Here is a 20,305-nt window from a genome sequence, read left to right on the forward strand (position 1 = left end):
TTGCGATCGAAGTACCGCTTGTTAGTTCCTGCAGCCTTCTTCACTGCTTGTCGTGCAATCTCACAGGTCTGTGCGATGCGATTCCTGAGGTCAACCACATACTCTGCTACAGTACGGTTTTCCTCCTCTTCTCCTGGCTCAGTCCATCCTACTTTCAAAATGGATAGAGGTCCTCGCACCTGCCTGCCATAGAGCAACTCAAACGGGGCAAACCCCGTGCTCTCTTGCGGTGTCTCACAGTATGCAAAGAGCGCAGCTGGAATCCATCGGTCCCACTCAGTAGGCTTGTCCATGGCCTGCTTTCTGATCATTTTCTTTAGTGTTCCATTAAATCGTTCCACGACTCCATTGCATTGAGCATGGTAAGGTGTAGTAGTCTCTCCTTTGATCCCCAACAACCTATGGACTTCTCCCATCATGTTGCTGGTGAACTGGGTCCCCTTGTCTGTAAGCACCGTCTTAGGTACTCCGGTGCGACACCACAGTCCCCACAGCGCCTCCGCCACAGTCACAGTGTCTATGTTCTTGAGTGGCACTGCGTCATGATACCTGGTGGTATGGTCAACCTGCACCAGCACGTATCTATTCCCACGTGACGCTGCTGGGCGTATGGGTCCCACAGTGTCCACTCCCACCTTGTCGAACGGGTTTTCAGGAATAGGCGTTCTCATCACGGGTACTGGTGGTATTCGCCCCTTATCCACAGTTTTTTGACACTGTGGACATGACCTGACGTATCTCGCTATGTCCCCAGACATACCCGGCCAATAAAAGTCTCGGGCAACTCTCTGCTTCGTCCTCCTCACTCCCATGTGTCCTGCCATAGGCGCATCATGTCCCAACTGCATGATCTGTTGTCGTAAGTGCTTGGGTACCACAACTTGCGTAGTCTCCTGGTGTTTCGAACGGTAAACTCTTTCCAACACTCCTCTCTTGCCAACTCGAAACGACGCATGACCATCCCCTACGCGAACTTCCACTTCCTGTTCCGCTGCTTTCCACGCTGCATCAAGTGATGCGTCTTCTTGTTGGCTCTCCACCAATTGCTGCTGTGTCATATCCTCAATGCCCAATCTGACCGGCAATGGTTTGGCTTCCCGTTGCTCAATTTTCGCCTGGGCACGGGTCTGCACAGCCATGACGTACTCTGGGTTCGCGTAGATGGGAACCTTGATAGGCTCATCGCCCCAATGTTTGGCAGCCCAGTTTCCCACAAGAACTGCAACTCCAGGGTCGCAGAAAACTAGCACGGCCATTCTACCCTTGATAAAAGGCGAGTCGAACTCTACCTCTGCAATCGGCACTTCATGCTTCGCTCCCTTTTCAGCTAAAGTCACCACACAGGTCTGGCCCGTGTATTGGTTGGGTGAAACCAAATCTCTGGCCACAACTGTGTGCATAGCTCCTGTATCCCTGATAGCCTTCACAGCTGTGCTGTTGACGGTCACAGTACATCTTGGCGTGTAAGGCTTCTTTGCACACTGGATGCAGAGTACAGGTGGTCCTCTTAGACTGGATTCCTCGACCTCCGGTACAGTTGCTTTCACCCTTCTTACTCCCCCCATCGTGTCTGTCCTCGTTCCCTTCTTGTCCCTCTCAGGACACACTCTTGCAATGTGTCCTTTCTTTCCACAGGTGTAGCACTCAAGGTCTCTTCCACTCCTGCCATATGATGTCTTTCGATCCTTCCCGTCGCTTTTCTTTTTCCCATCCTCACTACCTACTTCCTGTTCCGCTACAGTTACAGTAGTCTCCTTGGTCTTATCCGTATCATTATCCTTCCCCTTCACTCCTGATCTCTCTTTCCTTTCGGCAAGAATCCCTTTGGTGGCGACCTTAGCATCCATGATGACCGTGGCTCTATTAGCCACTTCCGAGGCTGATCCGGGTTCTGTTTCGATAACCCGCTGGCAGACATCTCCTGGTAGTTGCTCATATATCCTCTCTTGCAGGAACAGATCCAAGACGTCTGTAGCGTTATTTAGATCCTTGTTGGCTGACGTACACCATTGACGGAAGCATGCCTTCAACCTCTCCATCAGTTGAGTAACGCTTTCCTCGGCCCTAACCTTCATGTCCCTGAATTTCTTGCGGTACGAATGAGCGTCCAGCCTGAAATATTTGAGTAAGGTCTGTTTGACCTTCTCATAGATTGCCATCTCATCCGGCGTCATCTGCAGCACAGCCTCTCTAGCCTTCCCACGTAGAACGGCTACCAACCGACATGCCCACGCAGACTTCTCCCACTGGCATAGTGTAGCTACACTCTCAAAATGCCTAAGGTACTCATCCACGTCACAGTCATCAGTCAGCGGTGACATTGATACATCCTTCCTATCCCCTTTTATTCTTCCTATCTATGGCTTCCATCTCTGCCTGATGTTTGCCTCTTTTCAACTCCAGCTTTTCCCTTTCTCTGTCCTCCTGATTCCTCTGACGTTCTCTTTCAAGTTCTACTTTCTCCCTTTCTAACGCCAACTGCTCATCTTTCCTCTCCCTTTCTAACTCCACCCTCTCCCTTTCTAATGCCAACTGCTCATCTTTCCTCTCCTGTTCTTTCCTTGCCTCCTCCTTTTCCCTTGCCACCCTATTCTTAGCTTCCTGTAAAGCGAGGAGCGCTATCGCCATCTCTGCTTTCTCTTTCACCTTCCTGAACTCTGCCTGTTCCATTTCTTCTTGCAGCACTTGTTTCCTTGGGACATCGTCTCAGAGCCTACTTCCATACTCCCAGACTCTATTGTGGGCTTTTGCTCTACACTCTTCTTCACCGCATTTTGATCGTGTGACTCTGCCATTTCTTCTGTGGTCGCTACTCGTTCTCGACCTGGCTGCTTCCTCAAACTCTCCTTCAACCACTGCTCTCGAGTCCTTTCCGTCATCAACCAACTACCCGCCTGACCCACCAGACCCTCTGGGTATGTATATAAAACAAAGTAAATAAATAAATAATAGGCTAACTCACAACCAACCTTTGAAACAATCCACCCGGTACTTCAAGCTCTATTTATAGAAGCTACTAACCCTGGTGACCACAACCTAAAGCACAACGTCATTTTCAGTTCCCTTACCGAATTACGTAAATTCAGCTACACATCAATCTGCCGACAAATCAAATACCCCATTAATCAACTAACACCAGATTGATCAGAATCACTCGGTACGCTGCTGGCACTAATAGCCCATACAGTTGGCTAATAATACCACTATCATCATTCTCCTGTATCTCACCCAGCTTTATAACAATGACAAAATCGCCGAACACAATCTTTGTCCCGTAGCAACCATATAGATCTAACCAGAGTTAAACCGTTTTACTTCCCCTGTGAGGCTAGCCTATTAGATCTAACCGGTTTTGTTATACTCCGCTGGTTGAAGCATCGACCTTTCTACTATTCACAGCGTTACCCTTATGTTAGCAGGTATAGATCAAACAACAAACAGTCAGTGCAAAAGGTATTTTGGATTCATGCACACGTACCCTGCAGGGTTATTATCAACACTCAGGCCTATACACACGGGTGATCATCACTACATTGGCATTACACCGTCAAGTGCTATGACGCAAGCTGCAATGCTAATTCGTCACACAAAACGTTCACATCACACTTTCATGTGTAGGGTAGGTCTACCTGTATAGTCCACTTGAACTAGATCTAACACACACACACACACACAAAATTTCACCCACACACGAAAATTTGAGTAACTCGTCTCTGAAATGTTCTTCTTGGCGCGCAAACACAATCACCAAAACCAATATACACAAATCTTTACATTTACAAATAATCTCACACCAGAATGTTCCGTGATTTTCTCACCAAGAACTAGTCACAAAAATAATTTTTATCTGCAGCTTATATATAAAGAAAACATCACACAAGGCATCCCTTGCTCATCATTTTCACACTCATTCATTCGTGGGCAACAATACATACACTACAAACGCCACAACACACTCAAACCTAAGACTGTCTCTGGGATGTAGGCTTTGGCCTACTTTTCCAGTCTGCGTGCCCCTACAACTCTGGGTACGACCCAACCAACCTCCCGCGCTTGTCCCTACTCCTAACACGAATTTTATTATTTACCCCTACCAGTTAGATCCCGGACGAGCCCCCATATGTCAGGTCTTGACGACCTGGAGTGGCAGGCAGTAAATAATAAAATTAAAGGCTGGCTCCCACCAACAATCACAACAACAAAATAAACACTTATGACGAAGAACTTTAACCACATTCGCCAGCTACAGACACAAAATGACACAATATAACACTAAATAGCAATTTAACCTTTTATTTCCCTTAATACAACACGTGCACAGCCCACTTAATCACACACTCAGCCTTCTCGTTCGCTTCCGACGTAATGGTAACTTCAGCACACTCCACACTAAACCCACAATCTTTCCATGCAATCCTGCGAGCAACAATCCCAATGCCTGGTCGATAACCTCTCAACCACCACATACATAGGTCACCAATCAAAGAACATTCACAATCCAGCATGCAAAGGTTATAGTACAAGAGCAAAAGACATTCTTAGGGTCTCTTATGATCGGTACGAATCATCCCCTGGAGTTCCCGACAACCTCAAGGCACGTTCAGGCCTAGTTATTTAACACAGTACTTACGAAGAACTCTCTGACGTCACGAACTCCTCATTGTGCACTACACCACACACGCTGGAATCTCACGTCTCTGTTATGACTTGACACACGCACTAGACAAACAATGCCTCCCCATCTTCAGCAGCAACAAATCGACGCGTCGCGCTGACGGCCACCACCTTTTCCCTCCTCTCGTCGAAGAGCACGCTCGTGCTGGGACACATCACCACGAGCGTTCCGGGCTCCTGCCTCGTCGGCCTCGGGGTGAAGTCCGAAGTCCGCCTCCTCCGGCAACCGTAGCTCCCCCACACGTGGATAACCAACGTTCCGCTCTCCCTCTGTCCGAGAACCTACACTCAGCTTCCCCTACCACACGTCGGACCACTCACACAGGGAGAATGTACAGGGGTCGGATAGATCTAAACGGTAAAACAAAATATGATTAGGCAGATCCAGCCAGAAGAAAAGGTTATGGGGCTATGTACAGGAACGGAGATGCACAATGGGAATTTCACGTATCCAACGTCCTCCGACGCCCGCTGGCCACGCTTTCCCAGGACAACGAACACAAAAGGGAACTGGCTCACACCCCGTACTTCACAGTCACTGGTGACAAAGGAATAACACCGTTCTTCGCCGCACAGCAACGTTGTACTAAGCTTAGTAACGCAAGATGTAGCTCACCCACAGCAATGCTAGTACCCCAGTCCCAAAACAAACAATACAATCCTTCAGCACACTTCTAACAAGTGCTTCAGGCACAAGGAAAACAAGGAATAGTCCATCACCTCTGGACTGAAGTCCCTAGCACACAGTACCACCATGCACTAAGTCACATCCAAAACACATGGAGCAAAAAAAACGCCTGCCTTCCGCAGGGAGCACACACATAGGTATCTCTCTTAACTACCCCCACGTAGAACTCTCTGATTGGTTAAAATATACTACAGCTGATTGGTTAAAATACACTACAGCTGATTGGATGACCGTTCATCCACCTTACATTCTGATTGGTTAAAATACACTACAGCTGATTGGTTATATACAAGTCTATTTACAGATCTAGACTCTTGCACTCGCTGCCTAACTTGGCAACAACCACACTACATTTGGCGCTTAGCGCGCTGTCTCAGTCCTGACAACCAGCAACAACAATGTAACGGAATTTTTTCTTACTTAAATTCGTAGGCCTGTGTTATTTTCAACTGGCACTCCATCCAAACCAAAAAAAACAAACCACGAACGCGAATCAAGTTTTTTTTAGTTTTTTTTTTTTAGAAGAACGCAAACTCACATTTTTTTTAACTTTTTAATTAACTTAATGATATTAATAAATATATAATCAAAGAAAGAAAATAAGTGTTCATTTCCCAGCTAACTCAAAAAATAAATTCGTTATCCCAACTCACTCAAAAAATAAATTCCATTTTTCAACTCACTCAAAAAACTACACTACAATGACGGCTGCCCACATCTTAGGCGTCGACACACCCCCGACAGACGCCGTGGAACATTGGGCACCACACCGATGGGTGGTCCGCCGTTGCAAGTAGTTTTTGGCATGGCCGCTCTCCATCAGCAGGTAGTCTCTCCCCCGGGACGTTAGTGGACCAGCGTCTCCCTTATCCCTAGTATGCCTCGATGCTGTTCACAACGGGAATGCTTCTGGCCCATAAGTCAAACAGCAATGACTGGCATCAGCCAAAATAAACCAGTTCAGGGAAACGGAACTGGCCTAATGTTAACAATTAACAGTTTTAAAAAACGGCATTCACGTGCTTCACAATATATCGCACAACAGAACATCGGATGGGAACCTTATGTTCCTGCGTGAAAAAGTGTCCACATTTTCAAGTAGACATAAAAATCAACACACACACACAAAATACCATATAAAAAATTGTCACCGACAACACATGTACGAAGCGATTTGTTACATCACCCCCATCCTGGGGTAAAAAAACAACAACCTGATACTCTAATGAAAGTGTTTTATATATATATATAGATAAATATATATATATATATATAATAATAAAGACATATGTTCTTCCACACATTAATCCCAAAGGATAACAACCTGAATTCTCAATCTACTCGTCAAACTTATTTTGCAAATTAGGCACTCAGTCAACGTAACGCTTTCTCAAAAGCTCTCAAATTCAAAATGCAGCAAATACACGAGTTCCTGCAACAAACTTGACAACCAAGTTTCACACAAATTATCCCATGCAAAGGGACCAAAATAGGGTTTCTACTATAACACTTGAGTGTACATAGTTAGAAGATTGACTCCCATCCAAATATAGATACATTTACAATTGTATCCCAACATCGACTTAAACCATCCATACACGGATTGGCCAACAGTATCCCACTATAACAGACGACTGTACATAGCTGGGCAAATGCTCTTCAACAAGTGGATAACAAACCACCAAAAATGGACCACTGCAATTTCAGTGTCTAATACTAAGTCCTACATTTGCTTCTTAAAATTTTAAACAGATGAGAATATCTGGAAACGTCTTTTCCGGGGAAAAAATCAGCATACAGGTAAAGACAGACACACACACACACACACACACACACACACACATATATATATATATATAGAGAGAGAGAGAGCAACGAAATAATCACAGGAACATCTGAATACATCTGCCACAAAATTCACTGCAACATTTTTCATCATCTTGAGCTATCAGCCTACTCAAAGCATCTGCTTCAACATTGCTGGAACCAGAGATGGGTACCACTGTGAAGTTGTACTCCTGAAGGGCAAGAGCCCATCGCATCAAGCGACCATTTGTTGTTTTTGACCTCTTTAAATAGGCCAGAGGACGATGATCAGTTTCAACAAAGAAAAGTCGTCGGAAAAGATATCAGTGAAACTTGTCAATTGCCCACACCAGGCCCAAACATTCTTGCTCCACGGTTGAGTAGCGCATCTCTCGATCCAACAACTTCCTGCTCGCAAAAATGATGGGATGAAATACTCCATCGTCATCACACTGCATCAAAACTGCCCCCAATCCAGTAGAAGAAGCATCTGTTTTCACAGTGAATGACCGTTTGAAATCGGGTAACTGTACCACTGGATCTGAGGACAAAACTGACTTGACAGTGTTTAAAGCTGTCTGGCACTCTGTCCACTTGACTTTGTTTGGTCGACCTGCTTTTGTGAGATCTGTGAGAGGACTGACCAATGAAGAATAGTTGGGTATATATCTTCGATAGAACCCCACAAGACCTAAAAGCGATCTTATTTGCTTTTTGGTGTTAGGAGCAGAAACTGACAAGATCTTTGAAACTTTCCCTGACTGAGGGCGCATCTTTCCCCCTCCAATCACATGACCTAGAAAATCGATCTCAGTGAAGCCCACTTCAACCTTAGAAGGTCTTGCTGTCAGTCCATGAACAGACAACACTTCCAGTACCTGGTCAAGAGACTTCAAGTGTTCAGACCACGTGTCGGAAGCAATGAGAATGTCGTCGAAAAACGACACTGCACCAAAACGCTCAAGATCCAACTTCCTCATCATACGTGCAAATGAACTCAGGGCTGTTGACATTCCAAATGGCATACGTTTAAAATGAAACAAGCCAATGGGTGTTTGGAATGCAGTTTTTTCTCTGTCTTTCTTTTCCATTGGGATCTGCCAATATCCCTTTGCAAGGTCTATTTTGGAAAAGTAGTTTTTGCCCTGCAGTGAAGAGAAAAGGACATCGGGGTCTGGGATTGGTTCAGCGTCAAACTGCGTGACTTTATTTAATTCCCTGAAATCAATGCAGAAGCGAGTTGAACCATCCTTTTTACGGACCAACACAACAGCGGATGCAAATGGCGATGTTGAAGGCTCGATCACATCTAATGACAACATTTTCTGAACCTCTTCTTTGACAATTTTCTCTGACTCAGAGGGGAGAGGATACTGTTTGACGTTTACCGTGACATCCCTTGTTAAAAGCATTGAATGGTCCTGCAAGTCTGTGTGTCCTGGCATGTCAGTCAGCATGTCTGTGTGTTTGTGAAGGACATGTAATACATCCTTTTTCTTGCATACTGGAAGATCTGTGTTGATGTTTACATGTGTAATGTCTTCTGTCTGGACTGTAGGCATGCATTTTACTGTCACTTTGTCCACATCATTGTCATCCACAGCACAATCACCAGTAATGATGCCTACTGATCCAACCATAACTGTCTCTGCAGAACTTCGACACACATACTCACGCAAGAGATTGATGTGAAACAGCTTATGGACTCCAGGACTTGTCTCATTGAGGTAGTCATAAGCATTGACTCGCTTCACCACTGTGAATGGACCACGCCATCGAAGCAGCATTTTGCTGTTTTCAAAAGGTAACAACACCAAAACATTAGCCCCAACTGTGAAAGACCTGACACCAGCCTTGCGAAATTTGTAGTGTCTGTTTCGCTTTGATGCTTGTTGCACAGCATCCTGAGCCCAACCAACCATTTCTTTCAATGTATCCTTCAACTCAGAAACATACTGAGACATGTTTTCGAGTTCAGAGTTCTCCTTCACATTGTTTGTCCAAGACTCAGAGTAACTGAGAAGGGCCTTTGGGAACTCTGCCATACAAGAGCTTGAAAGGTGCGAACCCTGTAGATTCCTGCGGAATTTCCCTGTATGCAAACAATGCAGCTTGCAAGTACCTGTCCCAGTCTTTGGGTTTATCTGCCATCAGCTTTTTGAGCATAGACTTCAAACAGCCGTGAAATCTTTCAACAACCCCGTTCGTCTGTGGGTAATATGGGGTAGTGTGGAGTTGTGATACAGACAAAAGGCGCATAACTTCTCATGATGTCTGATGTAAACTGAGTACAAAGATCTGAAAGTACCTCATCTGGTATCCCTGTTCTGGAAAATATCTCTAGTAATGCTTCTGCGACTGCCTCAGTGGTAACAGACTTCAATGCCACTGCTTCCAGATAATGAGTTGCCACATCAACAAGAGTGAGTATATACTGGCGACCTCGTGAAGAGGTCGGCTTGATTGGGCCAACCAAATCAGTTGCAACTCTCGAGAATGGAACTTCGACCACTGGTACTGGCTGAAGAGGTGCAGCTGGCACTCTGCCCTTTGGGAAAGTTTTCTGACATATGTGACAGGATCTACAGTAGTGCTTGACTGAACTCCTGTAACCAGGCCAAAAGAAAAATGGCTGAATACGTTTGAACGTACTGTTGTTTGCCATATGCCCACTAAAGACAGAATCGTGTGCGGCAATAAGAACAGACTCCCATAGATTTTCAGGAACTACCAATTGCCATGAAACTGAATCAGATTTTTCTGACGCAACTCTCCTGTACAACAAATCGTCTCTCATGACAAAAGAAATGATTACACCCGACTCCTCCTCCTTACTCTGGCCTACTTTTTCAAACAACTTCTTCAGCGTTGAATCACTTTGCTGTAACTCTTTCAGCTTTTCAGGAGAAACATCTAGCTGTGGGGCCTTTGACGTCAAAAGTGGACGAAACGGTCTGTCCTGCCTGGCTGCCTGTGCTCTGGTCACAACCGCAGCAGCAACCTCACTGCAATGAAATTCGACCCAAAATAACGTCACAAACAGGATTTTCAATGACACAGGGTTCCACTGTACCAGCAAAATATGGTGTATCAAGACTAACACGAGCTAGCTGAAGTCGGACAACCTTACCATTGAAAAGGTGACACAGCTGTACCCTGTTAGTAAGCTGACTTTCATGGACCAAGCTTTTACGCACACCAACAGTTGAACACCCAGAATCCAGCATGACTATTACCTGCTGACCATTCAATGTGCCTTTACAAGTTTGAGTGGTTGGAGTTAGATCATCGACTGTAGACATACCAACCAAAACATTTTCCATGGATTCAACTTCTTTAACCACCACTGGGGACACAGCATTTTTGCCAGAATCAACCAAAGTATCACAGTGACGCGTGACACCCACACAGGTAACCTTCGGCCCTGGGACAGTAAAATCAGGTTTGAACTGTAATTTTCTGCAGTACTGCCAAGCATGACCTTTTGACTGACAACCCCAGCAAACTTTCTTTTCGCCATGATATTTCAAAGTCTTTGGGTCAACAGCGAAACGTGTACATTCATCAGAACTTTTTTCACTTCCATTCTCATTCTGAGCTTTGTAACTTGAGCCCCCTCTATGATTGACCAGCACCAGATCCTCCTGGATTTCCTCTGTGATAGTTCTGATTACTGACTATGTTAGCATTGGCAAACAAGACACTAGAGCCAGGTTTTGCAGACATCGATCTATCAGGATGAGCTTCTCTTTACCTATCCGCTGCCTTAACCATATCCTCAACATTTGAATCCTTTCTTTCCATGAGAAAGGCTACCAGCTGAGTGGACACACCCGACAAAATCTGTTCACGCAAAAGCAAATCCACAAGTTTTTCAAAATCCTTGCCAATCTCAGCGAGTTCCAACCATCTGGAAAAGTACCTCCTAACCCTGGAAAGAAAAACACCTATGGTTTCTTCAGGTTGGGGCCTAGCTGACCGAAACTGAGTTCGGAAACCTTCTTCAGTACACTGAAACCTTGTCAAGAGATGCTTTTTGACAGTTTTAAATGACTTAGCATCTTCTTGTGACAACTCCTGAAAGTAAGTTAAGGCTTTTCCTTTGAGTAAAGCAGACAAATAGCAAGATCGCTCAGAATCATCCCACTTGTTCTGATCTGCAAAAGCTTCAAATCTGCGAAGATAGGATTCCATGTCATCAGACTTTTCATCCCAATATGGCATTTTAGGTTTATTGCCTGCCATACTTTCTTTTTCTTTGCTTTTCGCCTTTTCTTTTTGCCAAGCATCTTGCTTTTCTAGTCTGGCTCTCTCAATGGCAAGTTTTTGAAATTCAATCTCTTTCATTTGAGCAAGTTCCTCTTGCTTTAGCTTCTCCTGTTGAGCAAGCTCTTTTGCATGCTTCTCTAATTCAGTCTGTCTTTCCTGCTGCTTTGCTTTGTAATCTCTCAGAGATTCTTGAATATATGTTGTCAGTGTTTTGCATTGTAATCCAGTCGTCTCACCCTCAAGTCTAAAATCTGCAACCATTTGTTGCAAAGTCCTCTCTCTAGGAGAAGTACCCAGCATATCAGTCTCTTCCTCGGATTTAGCCATGTCTGTTAGACCCACTTCCTTGTCCACGAGGCGATTATAATAAATTACCAAGCTCAGGACTATCTCACAGCAGCCTAATTTAACAAACAGCTATGACAAACTACATGAAGGAATGTCCCACAGTACTCCCATCTAGCAAACAACTCTGATCACCAAGATCCAAAGTAAAATCAAGCACCACCTCTAGGGCTTGACATTGGGCCACAAATAACTAGCTCAACACTGGAATAAGACAACTAAGCATACTATTGACTTTAGACAACTAACAACCGAACAGTATACAAATCAACAATATTTACAAATAAATGTTGACAAGTGCCATGCAGGAACACATCAAGCAGAGATAAATGTATAAAGAGAATTATGCATAAATGACAAGCATCCGATTTTTCTTTTCTTCTTCTTTTTCGTTTTTTTCCCCCACTGATCCATATCACAAGACAAGTATGAATGAAGTGCCTTTTAAAAATGTTTCCATTACAAAAAGTAAGTGCATTCCAGGGAGGTCATACTAATGCATAACTCCTCAGAAAAAGTTATCTTGACAAAATATTTACAGTGTGGGGATTGTTTGTTTGTTGGTTTTTTTTTGGTTTTTTAATTTTTTTTTAGCAAAATCAGAAGAAAAGTTCAAACTGGAATTTGTTTCACTTAACAAACACCAAAAGATTAATCAAACTTTCTGATTAATGCTGAAAAGGCAAGGCTCCCCAAAAATGTAACGGAATTTTTTTTTTACTTAAATTCGTAGGCCTGTGTTATTTTCAACTGGCACTCCATCCGAACCAAAAAAACAAAACACAAACGCAAATCAAGTTTTTTTTTTTTTTTTTTTTTTTAGAAGAACGCAAACTCAAATTTTCTTTTACTTAATGATATTAATAAATATATAATCAAAGAAAGAAAATAAGTGTTCATAAGATTCTGGGTGTTCATTTCCCAACTAACTCAAAAAATAAATTCGTTATCCCAACTCACTCAAAAAAATAAATTCGTTATCCCAACTCACTCAAAAAAATAAATTCGTTATCCCAACTCACTCAAAAAATAAATTCCTTTTTTCAACTCACTCAAAAAAATTAAACAAAAAGTAACTTCACACACACACTACAATGACGGTTGCCCACATCTTAGGCGCCGACACCCCCCCGACGGACGCCGTGGAACACTGGGCACCACACCGATGGGTGGTCCGCCGTTGCAAGTAGTTTTTGGCATGGCCGCTCTCCCTCAGCAGGTAGTCTCTCCCCCGGGACGTTAGTGGACCAGCGTCTCCCTTATCTCTAGTATGCCTCGATGCTGTTCACAACGGGAATGCTTCTGGCCCATAAGTCAAACAGCAATGACTGGCATCAGCAAAAATAAACCAGTTCAGGGAAACGGAACTGGCCTAATGTTAACAATTAACAGTTTTAAAAAAACGGCATTCGCGTGCTTCACAATATATCGCGCAACAGAACATCGGATGGGAACCTTATGTTCCTGCGTGAAAAAGTGTCCGCATTTTCAAGTAGACATAAAAATCAGCACACACACACAATACCATATAAAAAAAATGTCACCGACAACACATGTACCCTCCCGAAACCTGGAGGGGGTCAGGCTGGTGTTCTCTTGACCCTCTCCCGGGAGGGTCACTACCTTGTCGTGGTCGGGAGGCTTAGTGGCCAGTGATCGAGCGAGCTGTGTCGGCGGGGGCATCAGTGCTTCTTGGGGTTTTGCTGCTCTGGTCCCAGGTCTTAATTGACAGCCTACATAGCCATCGTAGCTGTTAGGGCTGAATAAGTGGTGGTTTTTGTACTGATGCCCCTGATAGGGCTTCCCATGCCGAACAGGTCGTGAGTGAGGCCCAAACTAAACGTGACCCACTGTCCCTTTCGCTATTCTCTATTCTTCTTTTTACTGCCTCTTTTCTGTCCTCAGCTCCCCATCAAGCCTTCTTTTCCACATTCTTTTTTCTCTGCGGCCTTCTTTAGGCCCGCCGTGTTTGCCGTGCGGCGCGACCTGTGATGGAGGGGAATGAGATCCTGGGGATTGAGAGAGCACGCTGCTCTCAACACATCCCTTTGGCTCGGACCTCTCCTAAGACAGGCGGCACACATTGGCCCGTGTGTGTCAATCGGCTACCCCTTCGTGGGGCTGGGTCAAGACTGGCAGTTTAGAGGCTAACGAAGATAACCCCCGTAGTGCTCGGTTCTCTGTCCCCGGGAGCTGGGCATGATCGGGCCGGGGGGGAACACGTTGGAGCTAGGCTGTTGGTCGTATATCCCTCCCGAAACCTGGAAGGGGTCAAGCTGGTGTTCCCTTGACCCTGGCCCCTAAGTTGGACCCCATGGTGGGTGGGTAAGGGAGGGATGAATTTACAATTATTAAACATGAATCCTAAACAAACACCCCCCCCCCCCCCCTAAACTCGGAAAAAGGAGGAGACCGGGAACAGACGACTCAGATTCAGACTCGGAGGTCGTTGAGACCTCTGGATTTTGGCCGTCGTGGCTTGTGATGGAGGGCGCTGATGACTTGTCGGCTCTCAGCCCCTTCGCTATCCAGAAGGGCTTTCAGTGTCTGGCAGGATCGCTGAAATCCATCAAGAGGCTGAGGCGCGGAGCGTTTCTAGTGCAGACAGAGTCAAAAAGGCAGACACAGCTTCTTCTCAAGGCGACCACTTTTGTGGATAGGGTGGTGAAGGTTTACCCCTCACAAAGGTCTCAACTGTCCACCCCCTTCCCATCCTGTGCGGCAGTCCTCAGGAGCTGCTGGGCGGGAGAGAAAAGCCTCGGGCGGAGGCACGTTGTCCGCCTCCCCCCCCCCCCCCCCCCCACCCTCCGGCACCCCTCGCCCCGCCTCTCGTCTGCCTGGCCCTCAGGCTGGCAGAAGTGGCCAGAAACCCCCCGTACCTCCTAAACTCAAGGAGGGGAGGGTTGCGGCCTCGGCGGGATCGGGAAGAGCCGAGGTCGTGGATATTCCGACTTGGTCGGAATCAGAAAAATCCAGTTAAAAAAATAGATACTCCATCTTGGCCGACCTTGAGCCACCGCAAGCAGAGGAGCAGGGGGTAGCGATGGAATAGGCTGCTGCTTTATTTTTTTTAACCTTCTTAATGGCAGTGATCCACTGGAACATCTGGGGGTTCTACGCCAATTTCCAGGAACTCCAGCTGCTTTGTCGTGCTTTGAAACCTTCAGTGCTGGTGCTGCAGGAGACTCTGCAAAGAGATGGCAAGGTTTTATCTCTCTCTGGTTTTAACTCCGTTTTTAAACCCGCTCAACTGAAGGAAGAGGGATTGACGGGAGGTGTCGCTCTTTTTATTCGCAAGTCCCTTTTATACAGTACAGTTCTTTTAAGCACCCCTTTACAGGCGGTGGCAGTCAGAGTCACACTTGAGAAAACCATCACTGTCTGCTCTCTCTACCTTCCTCCTTCCGTCCGTGTTCTGAGGCAGGACCTCATGAACCTGGTCGACCAGCTCCCACGTCCGTTTTTACTGTTGGGCGACTTCAATGGACACTCCCCTCTCTGGGGAAGTGAGATGACATCAGCCCGAGGTCTTCTCTTGGAAAACCTTCTTTCCGACATGGACTTGTGCTGTCTTAACGACAAGTCTTCCACTTACCTTCATCTGTCCTCTGGAAAGCCCTCGTGTTTAGATCTGTCGGTCTGCGATCCATCGTTGGTCCTGGACTACGAGTGGAAAGTGCACGACGATCTGCACGGGAGTGACCACTTTCCTGTCGTCCTCCGCCCCACAGATGGAGAAGGTGACTCTGCCTGACCGCCTGAACTATGACAAAGCAGACTGGAGTTTTTTTTACCACGAACATAAGAGCGGAGCTGCAGGAAGAAACAGTATTGAAAAGCAAGGACCCTGCTGACACTCTGACTCGGATCGTTTTAGATTGCGCCAAAGCAGCAGTCCCATCGTCTACCTCCAAGCCTCAGGTGCCAAGAACGCCCTGGTTCAACGCGGAATGTCGGGAGGCCCGTAAGTCTCGGAAGAGAGCGCAGCGACGCGTCTTTCGGAGACCAGAGACCGATAGCGTTCGAACCCATCAACAGCTGAGGGCGAAAGCCAGGTATGTTTTTAAAAAGAGCCAGAGGAAGTCATGGAGAGATTTTTGCTCTTCCTTAACCTCCAACACACCCAAGAAGAAAGTGTGGAGGGTTTTAAAAAAATTAAGGGCAAAAACGTATGCCCAACCTTTCATCATCTTAAACTTTCAGACGCTCTGGTCACAGAGAAGAAAGCAGTTGCCAATTTGCTTGCCTCCACAATTGAACAGAACTCGAGATCTGCTAACAAATCTGCTCGGTTTCTTAAAACAAAAAACCTGTCAGAAAAAACACCATGTAACTTCTTTTCTGACAACACAGAGAATTACAACCTTCCTTTCACAATGAATGAACTTAAATCTGCCCTTCAGACCTGTACGGATTCCTGTCCAGGAATGGACGAGGTCCATTATAAACTCTTAAAGCATCTTCCCCAAACCTGTCTGGACACCCTGCTTAAAGTTTATAACCACATCTGGGTCACAGGCTTTTTTCCACCCTCCTGGCAGAAAGCCCTCATAATCCCGCTGCCGAAACCGGGAAAAGACCCCTCGAACCCCTCCAACTACCGCCCAATAGCACTGACCAGCTGCATCTGCAAACTGATGGAGAAGATGGTCAACGGTAGACTGATGTGGAAACTAGAGACCGACGGCCTTCTGGCGAAAGAACAGTGCGGTTTCCGCAAGCATCGCTCTACCGTTGACCATCTGGTTCGTCTGGAAACCACTGTAAGAAATGCCTTTGTAAACAAACAACATGTAGTGGCCATATTTTTTGACTTGGAGAAAGCTTACGATACCACCTGGAAATTTGGAATTCTCTCGGACTTGCACAAGCTTGGCTTCCGAGGACACCTGCCTCAGTTCATCCACAATTTTTTACAAGACAGACAATTCCAGGTGAGAGTCGGCACCACCCTGTCCGACATTCACGAGTAGGAGCTGGGTGTCCCGCAAGGGAGCATTCTGTCGCCGGCTCTTTTCAGCATCAAAATTAATGACATAGTTCAATCCGTTCAGAAGGGATCGGACAGCTCGCTGTTCGTGGACGATTTTGCCTTATATCCAACTGGCAGCACGTATGCCAGCATCCAGCGACGGCTTCAGCTCTGCGTCAACAAAATCCAGTGTTGGGCAGAGGAGAATGGCTTCACATTTTCGTCCTCCAAAACTGAATGCATCCATTTTCATAATTTTCGCCAGTTCTATCCGGACCCTGAAATCCGTCTGGGAAAATCCACCATCCCGGCGGTCAAGGAAGCCAAATTTTTAGGGGTCGTCTTTGATCAGAAGCTGAACTTCCTCAGCCATATTAAACAGCTGAAAGTATCTTGCCAAAAAGCCCTGAACATCATCCGAGTTGTGGCACACACGAACTGGGGTGCTGATAAGAGAACTCTCTTGCACCTCTACAGAGCCCTGGTCCGGTCCAAACTGGATTATGGAAGTGTAGTATACGGCTCGGCCAGACCGTCTTACCTGAAACTGTTGGACCCTGTACACCACCAAGGGCTCCGTCTCAGCTTGGGTGCGTTCCGCACCACCCCTGTGCACAGCCTGTATGCAGAGGCGGGGGAACCACCTCTCTCCAACCGCAGACTGAAGCTGACCCTGAATTATTATTTGAAATTGTTTTCTGAACCTACAAACCCTGCTTACGACGCTGTATTCGACAACCCTTTCGATAAGAAATTTACAGACAACCCAAACTGCATACCTCCTCTCGGACTCCGCATTCAGCCACACTTAGAAAATGCCGATCTGGATGTCGGTGGCATCTCAGATTTCTCTAAGTTCCCTGACAGCCCTCCGTGGACCTTTACAACACCTGAGGTCCGATTCGATCTGGCCTCGTACCGTAAAGACACCACCAGTTCTCTGGCCTACAGAACCTACTTTTCGGAACTGTGCCACAAATTCCCCACTTTTCAAAGCATCTTCACTGACGGTTCCAAGTCAGAGGACGGAGTCGCTGCATCTGCGTTCTGTCCCGCCTTTCCTGACCGGCCCTCAACGGAACACATCCTGTCTGACAGCTCGGTGTACACTGCGGAACTGACCGCACTAGTTCTGGCGGTAAAAATGGTTCTCTCTTCGAAACAAAAGAGATTCATGATCTTTTCCGACTCCTTGTCAGCCCTGGAGGCGATCGCCTGCAGGAATATCACTCATCCCAAACTGCTGGAATTTTATGAAGATTTTACTCTCGCAACGAAGAAAGGATACGAGGTTGTGTTGGCCTGGGTTCCGGACATGTTGGCATTCGTGGTAACGAAAGGGCGGACCTGCTGGCCTGGAACGCTGTAAAGAAAGAATTATCCAGATCCTTTGTACCATACACAGACATGAAGCGAAAGGTGAACACTTACGTTAAGGATCTTTGGCAAGAGGAGTGGAACACCCAGACGGACAACAAGCTCTTCCAGATCCGTCCGGACCTAAAAGAGACCCTCCCTTCCGGGGTGAAGAACAGAAAGGAGGAGTCTGTGCTGTGCAGACTGCGTGCGGGACACACTTTTTTTTTTTTACTCATTCTTACTTGTTGAAGGGGGAAGAGGCCCCTCGATGTATTCCCTGTGATGAGCCTCTCACCGTGAAACACATGCTCGTTGACTGTTGGGATCTGCATGACGTTAGACGCAGACATTACACGGCGGTTTCTTTGAAGACTTTGTTTCGTGATGTCCCTCCGTGGGCGCTGATGGACTTCTTAAAAGAAGTGAACATTTTAAACCAGATTTGAAGGTTTTAAACTATGGAAGTTTTTTTGTTTTTTTTAACTTTGGAGTGGAAAGTTTGAAGTGGTGACTCGTTTTAATTGGTTGTTTTTTTTATCCTTGTAGTAGTTATTAACGCGGCGATAGCCTTGAGATGGCCTTAGTGGTCGGCGAGGCTCTAAGCACCATAATTTCATTTCATTTCAACACATGTACAAAGCGATTTGTTACAAACAACAACAACAACAAAACAACAACAACAACACACACACATACACACACATACACACACAAAACCCTAAAAAACCAAAAACCCAAACGAAACCAACAACAAACAACAACAAAAACAAAAACGACGACAACAACAACAAAACACAAGACTTGTAATTCATTTATTTGGTAAAAGTTAGGCGAGAAATTATTATCTGTAAACGTGTGCTGCAGTTTGAGGTGGTCAGCAGTTTTTAACTATGTGTTGTGCGCATCCTGAGAGTTTTATAGCTATATTGGCCAGCTTCACTACATACATATACATGTCAGGCAAACGTTTACCTGTCTAACTTCATACTGTGGATAAGATGTACGAGCTTTGTGTGAGATTGACTGCAGGCTGTGTAATACATATGCCTGTGAGAGCTTTGTAGTGTAACCAGTAGGTCTGTGACTAAACTTCGTGACTGCGTGATACATGTATATATAGTAATAATGATAATAATAATATCAATATTCAATTTCAGTAAGCATCATTTGAGAATGCAAAGAGAAAGAAAACAAAACATAATTTTAAAGGAATGTGATATGGGGAATATTAAGGATGAATTTCATTTTCTTTAATAATGCCCCCCCCCCCCCCCCCCCTAAAAAAGTTATTCGAAATACATGACAGACAGAAAACTCTGATCACAATCATCGAACGTACGGTTTATGTAATTAATTTCATGCTGGGAAGAAAACAAAATTTAAGTAATTCCAGAGCTTGGCGAGGACCTTCAGTTTGCAGTTACACCTGGAACATATATTCTAATAAACTGAAGTTTCATTTTTATTTTCAAACAGTTATTATACCGATCACACCATAAAGGACAGCAGGATACAATCTCCTCGAATTTTTGAGAGCTGTCTATTGTAAGCAGGTATGACTACGAGGGCTGTGATGCGGAGGATGGCGACAGGCTCATGGACAACCTGCAGACACTGGTCAATGACGGGACCACAGAGGGCAGCACGTTCACCTCTGGGGATAAGAAATACACCTTGGCCAAGGCAGACAACTTCTCCTATACAGACCCCATTGACAACAGCGTCAGCACCAACCAGGTCAGCGGTGACCTCTTTGCCTTATCAAGCCTTTTTCATGCTCTCCCTGTCCGTCTTTCTTTCTTTGTGTATCATCCGCATAATCATTCTTCAAGAAATACAAAAAGTGAGTACCACATTTAAGGCATTTCACGCCCTGCACTCGTGAAGACCTCAGTTGCGATTCTCCCTCCACTTCCACGCTTGCGGAAGTTCCTGTGAAAATATTCAGTATCAGCGGATTCATGAGACTGGGAATTGCCATTGGAGGGACGTGATTGCGATCTTGAAGGCGGCCGCTTGTGGGAAGTACACCCAGCAAGAAAATCCGATCTGGAGAGGGATGGGCTCAGCAAAATCTGACTTGCCGAAGACACGTTCGTTAAATGAAGAACAAAACACCAATAACCGTGTCGTCTCGGTCGTCGCCTGGTAACAGGCCAGACTTTAGGCCTGTTACCATGCCCAGAGTTTAC

The 20,305-nt window shown here is 45.7% G+C and overlaps 1 protein-coding gene across 1 annotated transcript in view; it reads left to right on the plus strand.

Moving 5' to 3' along the window:
- Nucleotides 1–20,305, plus strand: part of LOC143294829 (phosphoglucomutase-1-like) — a 51,742-nt gene that overhangs the window by 14,476 nt on the left and 16,961 nt on the right. The window contains exon 9 of the mRNA XM_076606331.1: nucleotides 19,667–19,850. Coding sequence (XP_076462446.1) covers nucleotides 19,667–19,850 — 184 coding nt within the window. The remainder of the gene's footprint in view (nucleotides 1–19,666; nucleotides 19,851–20,305) is intronic.

This window comes from Babylonia areolata, chromosome 20 (genome assembly GCF_041734735.1).
Source record: "Babylonia areolata isolate BAREFJ2019XMU chromosome 20, ASM4173473v1, whole genome shotgun sequence".
Lineage (NCBI taxonomy): Eukaryota > Metazoa > Mollusca > Gastropoda > Neogastropoda > Buccinidae > Babylonia > Babylonia areolata.